Source organism: Corvus brachyrhynchos, unplaced genomic scaffold (assembly GCF_000691975.1).
Source record: "Corvus brachyrhynchos isolate BGI_N302 unplaced genomic scaffold, ASM69197v1 scaffold167, whole genome shotgun sequence".
NCBI classification, from domain to species: domain Eukaryota; kingdom Metazoa; phylum Chordata; class Aves; order Passeriformes; family Corvidae; genus Corvus; species Corvus brachyrhynchos.
The window spans coordinates 4511646-4521931 of record NW_008239547.1 but is presented as its reverse complement, the minus strand read 5'-3'; the positions used below and the strand labels follow the sequence as shown (position 1 = coordinate 4521931).

The following is a 10286-nucleotide window of genomic DNA, read 5'->3' as shown; positions in this document are numbered from 1 at the left end:
AAAGAGCAGACAAGCCCAGCTGTAAGAGGACACATGGCTTTGCCACATGTTACTGAAGGTCTTTGTAAGAGGACAAGCTCCCAAGGCAATGGTGTTTTGCCCTGCTTTCAGTTTCAAGCCCACTCGGCAGGAGGAAGGGGCTTTTCCTTGTAAACCATCGTCATACTTGGGCTGGCTTCCAGTCCTGCTCAAGCCCCTTTCCTTTGTTCATCTGCAGCACTCAAATAGCTGCAGAACAATGGCCGAGCGTCGGTGTGTACACACAGCTCTTCCTGCCCAGCTGGCCCCAGCCCTGGTGTGCACGTACTCGGAGTTGAGCAAGCCATGGTTGTACAAGCACGTTCTATGGAGTGACAACAAGAGCTTCCACTGGCTTGGAGCCGTTTTAAAATAGAAGTGCACAGGCACCTTCTCATGCTTACTCCACAAGCGCAGCCTTAGGAGAACAAGCAAGTCCTCAGTGCATGTAGGAATACCCACCAAGAGCTGCATGTGGCTGAATCCACTGCAAAATCTGGGATGTGCATGTGGCAGAAGAAGCTGGGTGCAGTTTTTTAAAAGCGAAGAAAAGTAAGACCTTTTCCCCCCCTTTTTTTCCCCCGTGCTAGGATTAAGCTTTCCTAAGTCCATCAGAAAGGCCTTTCTGATACAGACCACATTAGTAAAACATATTTTCCCACACTCAGCCACTTCCCATTATCCCACTGTTCTCAAAGGCCTTTCTCTAGCAGAAGGTGAATGGATGTGTCACTGGATGTGGACATCCAGTGAATGGAAATGGTTACTAGGATGGGAGCAGGAAAGGATCACAGAAGATGGTGTAAAGGGTTAGAGTCGTGATTAGTTTTTCCGTCAAGAACAAAAGAAAGAGAAAGCAAAGCCATGGCATGATGCTGAAACTTACCCCCCTTCTGAAGTATGAAAAGTGGACAAACCCTGAAGGTCATGGTGGTAACCAGGACCTGCTTGCCTCCCTTGGCTCCCATGGCTGCTTTCAGTGCTGCTCGAGCTGGTTTTCACCAGAGGTTTTTTGCTGTACGCCCCAGCTCTGGATTCTGCTTCAGTCCCGTTCAGTGTTGTTCTCTGAGCAGATCTGTTCCCTGTGATTTCATGCCGATATCCATCATACCTGTTCTCATATGAAACAGGGGGATTTTTGGACAATTTGTATCCATGAGAAATCAGGAGGTCTTCGACACTGAACATGTTGTGCTGGTTTCCCTCACAGCTGTGCCATCAGAAAGCTCTTTCCAGCTGGACCCATCACTACAAAACAAAACCAAAAACAAGCAGAAGACCACTTTAGACAAAGAAAGATATCTTTGATCAGCCAGTAGGCTACTGAAGCTAAGAGTCTCATCCCCTGGACTCAGTTTTTCCTCCCTTTTAATAAAATAGATGAAGCAAAGTGCATACAGATGCTGATGATTCATGTGCTGTCCTTCCCCAGACAATACACCTCCCTGCACTCAGCCAAGCAGCAGATGTTGTGCTGCTGCTGTTGACTCAGTCCCTTTCACTCAAGAATTCACTGGTGATTGCAGCTTTCAGATTTCACTAATGCGATCTCAAAATAAAAACTTTGCACTGGAGGTAAGCCCACAACTTGGGCAGGCATTTCCTTAGAAAACTGTTTTTCTCCATGGAGAGGTGTGCTCTGTATTATGTTTTAAGTTGCTGCGGAATGAGGGGGTGGATTACAGAGCAATAAGCCTCTCCCTACAGCTCTGCATATTCCAATGAATAAAAATGTTCACATGAACAAGGACAAAATATGCATAAGAACAAAAATTATGCAACCACATGAGAAACCCAGGTAACATCATGCAATACCCCACTTTAACAGTCCTTTTTACAGATTACTTTTCTTTTCTCCCTGCATTGGCCTTCTGCAATCCTCAGCTAGAATAACACAAAACCTAAGATTTCAAGTATGCTGTTTTTACAGCACACTTCCACTGTGTAACACGGCTGGAAACAACACGTGATGCCCATGTGTACTCTGTCTCAAGGATTTCCAAGACACAGGACAGTCAAGATTTTTCTTCCCCAGTAACAGCCCTCAGTTCTGCACTGACTAGAGCGAAGATCCAGCAAACTGAATTAGTTGGCTGAAAACAGCCTCTATTGTCTATACCACTCTCACAGCTTATTACGGCAATTATAGAATACCCGTCCTTCCAGAGCTTTAAAATGTGTGGAAGGTAATGTTCTGTTCTGAAGGTTGTACAGAACAATGGACCTATCCTGATACATTCCTCCCCGTTTGAACAGTGTTACCAAAAGAAAGAAATTTTAAAAGGGTGGATTAAAAAGGTAAAATACACAGAAATAGATTTATGTAAAATATAAAACACAAGATGATTTTCCCTGCATGAAGAGTTCATTTAACATGTCTAGTGAGTACTGCGTGTCCTTAGTAGTAGCAGGTCCATCAGAGGACCACGAGCCCTGCAGCGGCAGCTGCTTAAAAGGAGACTGTCTCTGCAAAGATCATGACAAGCAAGTGCATTTTATACACTGGTCTCTAATGCTCTTCTTGGCCATGAAGAAAGGGAGAAGTCTGTTCACTACCGTTCACAAGGATTTACTTGAAACAGAGCAACTACTGAGATGGCTGCTGCACGTTTATTAGTACTAAACCTCAGCCTACATACACACAGAAGTGGATTGGCTTACTATATAAACCAGTTTCTGTGCTGCAGCACTCTGTGTGTTATGGCCACTTTTTGCCTATCCAGCACCCCATCTGTTTTCTGTCCCACCTTGTCTCCTGGATGCTGTGCCAGCTGTGGAGCTGGTCTGGCCAGCTGCTCTAGGCCAGCCTGGTTTGCAGCTCCTGGGCACGCAGGGACCCTCCAGCCGCCTCTGTGCTGTGCTGCCCACAGCAGCCACAGCACTTGCCTGAGGAGAGATCACAGTGTAGAAAAACAGGCACAATTTTTATGCAGAGCCACAATTTAACCTGGAACACTGCAGAAGTGGCTTTCCAGCCTGAGAGCCTCCTGAACACCTAAACCGGTTTGTCCCTAGAGCTTAATGAATCTCCTCTCTTTTCACATATGTAACACTACATACTCTTTAAAAACAGAGAAATAAAGCTCTGTGCTGCAGATATTAGCCCTTGCTAGAGCAGAACTCCAAATTCCCAGTAAGAGCTCTGAGTAGGTGAGCCAGCAGTAAGTACAAGCAGGCAGAAAGCAGGGAGGAGTGGGACCAAAGGGAAGGCTTTGTGGGTTATTTTGAATGCTGACCTAAAAAGCTGATTCTCCATCCACCCCCTGCCTGGACTGTGCAAGGAGCCAGGTATGAGCAGAGCAAAGGGAACAGCTGGCTGCTAGAGCTGTTCAGCTTCTAACAAGAGAAAGATCCAATGTGACTGCCATACACAGCAGAAAGCCCATCGAAGCGCTCACAGGTGCAAGGAAGAAATGTGCTTTTCCTGCTATTATCGGGCTGGCTTGGAGCAGAGCTTAACCCCCTCTCTGCTGCCCACTGCAGCCATCAGAGAGGCAAAGGTGAGTGGGTGAGAAACCTCCAGCCCATGGGGTTTACTCTGATCCTTCTTTGGGCACCAGTGGTGAGGAGCAACAAGTGGAAGTGTGCCATGAGAAACTGGTATGACCGTCTCCTCCTGCTCTGCAAACTCAGCATGTGTAGAAGAGGAAACCCCATGGTGTTCTGTGTGGTGAGGAGGCCCATCTGGGAGAAGGATGCTATTACTATGCCCATCACAACACTGCAGTGGGAACAACCAAGGGAGCTCCATGCTCATGGCACAAGCTCCAAGGAGCCAGTAGCAGTGGTGGCACATGGCCACTAGCTGGGACATTGTCAAGATACAGCCTTGAAAGGCTGTGCAGAAGTCATGAGGAAGTAGCATCTCCTGCCTCAGACCTGATCAGGGACAGGGAAGCCAGAGGTCCTGCCTGATCAAAGCCTGCAGGATATCAACCATGTCAGCACCCATCATCTGCAAGGATGCTGGCCAGCTTTCTGAATCTGGCTAGAGTTCTAGGACACTCACCCCGCCTTCCCTTAGATAAATAAACCTAAAAAATAAAATCAAAGGAATTGGATTGGCAGGACCAACAAAACCATTGCTGCAGCATTGTCATGTAAATAATCTGTCAGACTGGACTTCAGAGTAAAGGCTGTGCAGAGCTTCTAATTCGAGGGAGTATCAACAACGCTGCAAAACAGTTTGTTTTTCCAGCCCTCATTTGTTTTGTTTGCCAATGACATCAGTGCTTTCTGATAGGCTTTGCTTCCTGAGGATGCCTGCTATCTTGCCAGCGTTTCCGACTTGTCCCCAGCGCCAGTACAACTCCGCATTACATTGGAAACGGTGGCCAAGCTTTTCTCTGGAAACTTCTCAACAGCACTCTCAGATGCAAAGAAACAAGCGTGAACAGCGGAAATCAGCATCAGCCCCCATGTAGACACACACAATGGAGACCCACAGGCTGAGCAGGCGGGACACAATGGGATCACCAGATGGAAACGTCGTCAGAGCACCTCACCTTGGGGTGCTCCGTCCATACGCAAAGATCTCACCTCTGGCCTGAGAAAAGCCCGAAGCACTCCTGATAAACACCATGAAGAAATTTGGTGCTAGTTTCCTCTGAGCTGCTTCTGGAACTCATTCTCAGTGGGGGAAACACAGTTTTCTATTTATGACCTGCTTTTGTCTGTAGTTCCCTAGCAGGAGTTCCCAAGCCTTGTTATTTTGGGGGGGGATACACCACCATCTGTATGATGACCAGTACCAGTCATGACGAATGCCAACACTTGCAGCAGTGGCAGAAGCAAGTCTTACCTCTATGCTCTGAAATGACTTGCATGGCATTGAATCCTCCCTTCATGGTGCTCTCAGGAGCCCCTTGGCAGGCTCCTTCCTTTAGCCCAAGTTCCAGAGAGTGTCCCAGCACAGCAGGCACATATTGGGTGGGAGACCAGAAGTGATAGAGGATTTGGCCCTGGCTGCCCTCTGTAATAGCTCTCCTGCCCTCTGCTACTTGAAATAAAGGGGAAGGTGTCAACTCTTTAACTGGCTGAATACAACTCCTGAAGCCCTTCTTGGGTGTGATTTGCCCTGCCCACCTCTATTTATACCTGATTTATTTAGAACTATTTATAATAATAATGTAAAAGATTTTGTAACAACTTTCAAGAAAAGAAAACATCAAAGGAAAATGATTCATACTGCAAAATGAAGCACACAACATCAAGAATTGCCAAAATCAAGGCACCCTGCATGGACACACAATTTGCTGCAGTCTCTAATTACGTGACTTGAGGCTACTGAATTCTGCAGGACTTCTGCCTCGATTGGTGTGCAGGCTAGGTGATGCTAGTTCTTCCTGGGTTGTCTCTGCAGCAGCGATTCAAACACTGTTCTGAAGACACAGTTACTAACAGGCATCTGAATTACAAAGCGTATTATCTAGATGGGTCACACATTAAACTAGCTTATCTTCACTCATGTCTGGGTGACATTATTCCCATTTCATATCAGACATGTGCCAGACAGAAGTATCTATGCAGACAGACTAAAGTGAAAACAACCCTCTCCACTCTAGGCATCCATTCTGAAGTGCTTACAACCTGATTTTCTGAAGGACTTAGCTTTAAAATGAACTAGGTACATTCAGAGCAACTGCTGCAAGAACCTGGTGCCTCTGTACATCAACCTAAGCGTGGCAAATAGCTGTCCACACAATGAAGACATGGGATGAGCCAAAAAAACTAGTTGCAGTAATTTGTGTACTATGCTTTCCTCCATTCCTCTGCCCATCTAATCCAACACCAACATTTTTGTCCAGGAAGCCCCATATGCCCCTGCCCCTGTTAACTCCTCACCACCATGTACCCCAGTGCCTTCATTTCCCCCGTCCCGCACTCACCAATCCTTCTTGCCGTCCTCCCCTTCTCCTCCAGCATCCCTTCCCTGCCCTCCTGTCTCCTGGTCCCACCAGTTCAGCCACTCTTCCCACACAGCCCACCACTGTGGCAGTCAGCCCGTCCTTCCTGCTGCACCCCTCACAGCTTCTGCTGGCCAGTTCTCAGTTTGCATCTGTCACTCCAATTTCTTCCTTCCCCTCCTGATGAACACCTACTGTCCTGTCTACACTTCCAGCAGAAGCACCTCCATGCCTGCTCTCTGCTCCCAGATTTGAGACCCCATCTCACCTATACCTGGAAGAAGCAGGAGCTGTCATTACAGGGATGATCCCACTGAGCAGCACAGCCCTGGGCCGGTGCTACACAGGCATGCTCTGCTGGCACATCCCTTGGAGCAGTTAGGGCATGAGCACAGGGCTGGGTCACAGGTGGGCTGCTCAGCACCAGAGGCTGGGGCATGCTGATGGATGGGGCAGAAAAGTCTTGAGGAAATGGAATAGCTCGAAACAGAAACGAGTCTGCCAAGAACACGCACAGATGTCTCCAAGCCTTGTCACCATAGATCCTGTTCCTGAACATGATGGCACCGCAGTTCTCAATCAAAAAGCTGGAGGATTTATTTTCTTTCCCCTTTCTAATGTGGGCAAAACAACATTCCTTCTCTCCTTCCCCCTAGTTTTTCTTGGAAATGGTTGAATTGGTTTAGCTGACAATATTAAAATAAACTTAGCCTGAGAGAGAGACACAACCTGAAAGTCTCAGATCAAGTGATAAAAGCCTGACAGACTACAGCAATGGAAAACAGGTTCTTATGATTGTTTTAATACTAGATGGTGCTACTTGCTCTGTCTAAATATAACCCTAAGCTACATCCCAGGAGAACATCTAAGTCTTTGGACATTTTAATTGCTCCTGTTTTCTCACTCTGGCTTTGCATGTGTCCATATAAAACAGCCTATCAAACGCACATTAAACAAGGCTTTTACCTTGCTAATTTCATTTTTGGGGGGACAGTAAAGTCAGATGGGAGTGTAACCAGCAGACTGCAGTGCTGATGTGCATGCAGCCACTGCAGAGTGCCATGCCCCTGCCCTCTGCTACGGAAACAACCAGCACCACATCCACTGACTTCCAGACACACGCCCCATTGGGAAAGATAAAATTCATGTGGTTGAAGAGCCTTCAACAATAATGTTCACTGTGATCAAATGTTAGATATGTAATGCAAAGATACTCTAGAACACAGGAGAAAGAGATTGGAGAATATTAACGCAAGCTGGATGTATTCAACTTGGCGGGACTTAATTAAGCATAGGCTAGGAGTAAGGAAAGAGTAGGAAACTAGTCAGGGCTGCCTCCAAGCAGTGAGTAAATACCTCCTAGAAATTCTCAAAGGATGAGTGAAGGGTAAACATATTATCTAACTTCAAACAAAAGGGGGAAGGAGACAGATCTGGGGTATCATAGACCAAACAGCCATGCTTTGATATCAAATAAGAAAAATTAGTATTCAATCCACTTGTAAATACTTATAACAAGTGTTGATTTATTGTGGAGCAGGAGGGAGCAAGTGTGTGATCCAAGAAGAGTTTCCATCTCCCCGCTTGCTGCCTTGCACTGCAGCTGCATCCACTCCCACAAGATAAAGTCATGAGAAACAGAAAATACAGACTTGTCAAGAACAAATTAAGCCTAATCTATTTAATTTTCTTCTTTGATGGAGCTGGGAGCATAGTGACTAGAGAGGAAAAAACAGTAGAAGTCACACGTTGGAATGAGGAAAGCTTTGATGAATGCATGTGATAGCATTATATGCAAACCAGGTGAATACAATTGAGGTATAATTTACTGTGGGCAGGCATACAAATGCATCAAATCTGTACTCAAGGAACAGTTGTAAGTCCAATGTCAACCTGAAAAGACACATAAGGGCTGTGCCTGGGGTCTTGCTCTATTCGGTATTTCCATTAATGACTTGTAAATTAGGAGGAAGATTACAATTACAAATCTCTAGGGAATGCTGTGAACATTTTCAGGGATTAAAATTAGAATAAAATCTTAATAAATCAGAGACTTAGTCTGAAACGAATGACTGAGATTCAATACAGGCAGGAGTAAAAATACATGTGGAAGAAGGAGGATGAAATGCAAAAGTACAAAACAGAGTGGTACAGCAAAAGAGTCTCTGGGGCTAGGAGGAAAGACATCATTTGACTCAATGATCTTAGAGATCTTTTCCAACCTTAACAGTTCTATGGTTTCATGATAAGAGCAGTGCAGGGCTCGGTACACACAGGTGAATAATCTTGGAATATATCTAGAGGAGCATCACACATCATCCTCTTTTCTCCTCTCAGCCCTATATCCAGTTTGGGCCTTACCTCAATCAAGATGTTCACAGGAATGAAAAAAAATTTAACCAAGTGTGACCCCTAGAGAAGAGGGTACAAGAAGTGGGCTTGTTTCGTTGGAAGAAAAGTGTGGGGGAATGAGGGTGAGAGAATGAGAGACGATAACAAGTTTAAAATATGTCAGGCTGCTAAAAGGCAGCAATAATCTCATCCTACTCGCTGCAGATGTGGAAAACCAAAGGGACTGACTTAGGAGGCAGCAAGGGTGATTTAGATGATTAGGAGGAATTGTCTAACCATAATGATAGTTATCCACTGTTTATGCTGGCAGGTTGTGAACCAATACAGGTTTTCAAGAACAGATTAAATGAAAATCTATCAGAAATGGTGCAGATTAAGCAATCCTGCCTCAGAAACAAGAGATTTGGGATGGAAACTGAACTTTTTGATGTTCTTCCTCTACCTTCCTCCCACAAAAGTTACTGTTTTGTTGGCATGCCCCACACATTTCCAAGAAAATCAAAACTCTTACATACAAGTCTCTCAGTGTTACTAATAGTCACCTCACCTCAAGGTGGCTTTTCCCTCTATCCCCAGCCCCTCCTGCTACAACTCTCCATGCACTCTCCTTTCCTGACATCTCTGCATTGCAGGGAAGAGTAAGGAGAATGCTAAGGGGGAGCAGGTCTGGCACAGGGGTAGAAAAAGAAACTTTGCCTCTTCTCCAGGGATGGGAAGGATAGGGAGGCTGAGACACCAAACACACACTGTGGTTTGAAGGCTCCTGAGCAGAGAAGAGGCAGCTGATGAGCTGAGCAGAGGCACCGGAATGGGGTCCTGACCAAAGGACTCTTATCAGATCACAGATACGAAGCAGGCAAAGCTTCAACAAAGCTCCCGTTACAGCCAGTGCTGTACTGAAGGCTTCAAAGCCGCTAGTGCTACATGCATAATCATCTCTGCAGACTACATGGCAGGAAGACATGCCAAAGTCATTGCTGGAAGATAAGCCAACTTTATGTTGGCTCCGCATGTCTTCCCAGGTCAGTCCCTCCCATTCACCTCAAAGAAATTAAAAAGAAAGATGTGAATTTTTGTGTTTAACTCACATTACCTGTGGGCAGGAGAGTTCACATTTTTTTCTCTAACACAGAGATTCACAGACAGTGAAAATTACAGCTCACATCCTCTTTGCATTCTTTGAGCAAAAAGACCTCACTGAAATCCTGGAGGAACTGTGCCAGAGAAGAAATTAATGATACAATGTGTCTCAAATAAAATTAGGAAGCGGGGAGGATGAGAGGAGCAAGTCTTAAAGAGTTCATTTAACTCTCAGAAGGTAGTTATTCCTGTCTTGTATCTCATCATTGCAGATGCATCTGCAAACCCACCATGGCATGAGAGAGAGAGAGTGCAGAGCATCTCCTGGGGCAGATCTGAATGAGATCATTATTTGCTCTCCAGGTGCTGCTGTTTGTTAGGAGGTTTCAGACTCTGCTTTCTTACATTCATCAAGAAAAAATGGTAGAGAGAGAGAGATTTTTTTTTTAAAGTAATGTGGGTGTTTGAGTATTGGGTTCACTCTGCTGAAAAACGTCTGACTCTGCATGGATGGGAGTTGGTATCTGAAATAAGCTTGATTTTTTAATTTGCCATGGACCAATCCAGCCCTGATACGCTGAGGCTCATAAGCATCCAAACAGAAGTAAATGCGTAACAAGGAGAGAGGATAGGTCCAAGCATGCACAGATACCACTGTTTGTATTAGCTGGTTTTCAAAATGTCAACAGCTTGCTTTCACTGATGATATACCAGCACATTAGTCCAATGAAACTGGTCCAGATTTTTTTCAGAGAAGGAGCAATTGTTAAAGAGCACTCACTGATACTCTGTGCTCCAGATATAACCAGTCCTTACACCAATTGGCAGCATATGGTGTATTTCCTCAAATGACAGCTTTTGTCTGTCACAACAGGAGAACAAAATAGTACATTTATTACACAAAGCATAATTAGTCAACTTCAACTCTTT

General features: G+C 45.3%; 1 protein-coding gene across 3 annotated transcripts in view; it reads right to left on the bottom strand.

The window, feature by feature from the left end:
* Positions 1 to 10286, bottom strand: part of KIAA1462 (KIAA1462 ortholog) — a 62814-nt gene that overhangs the window by 15996 nt on the left and 36532 nt on the right. For 2 of the 3 annotated variants that reach the window (XM_017741478.1, XM_008639270.2), the window contains one exon: positions 905 to 1266. In XM_017741478.1, coding sequence (XP_017596967.1) covers positions 905 to 1206 — 302 coding nt within the window. In that variant the 5' untranslated portion in view covers positions 1207 to 1266. Of the gene's footprint in view, positions 1 to 904; positions 1268 to 10286 lie in introns of those variants that run through there. The other variant, XM_017741479.1, reaches the window with a different exon arrangement.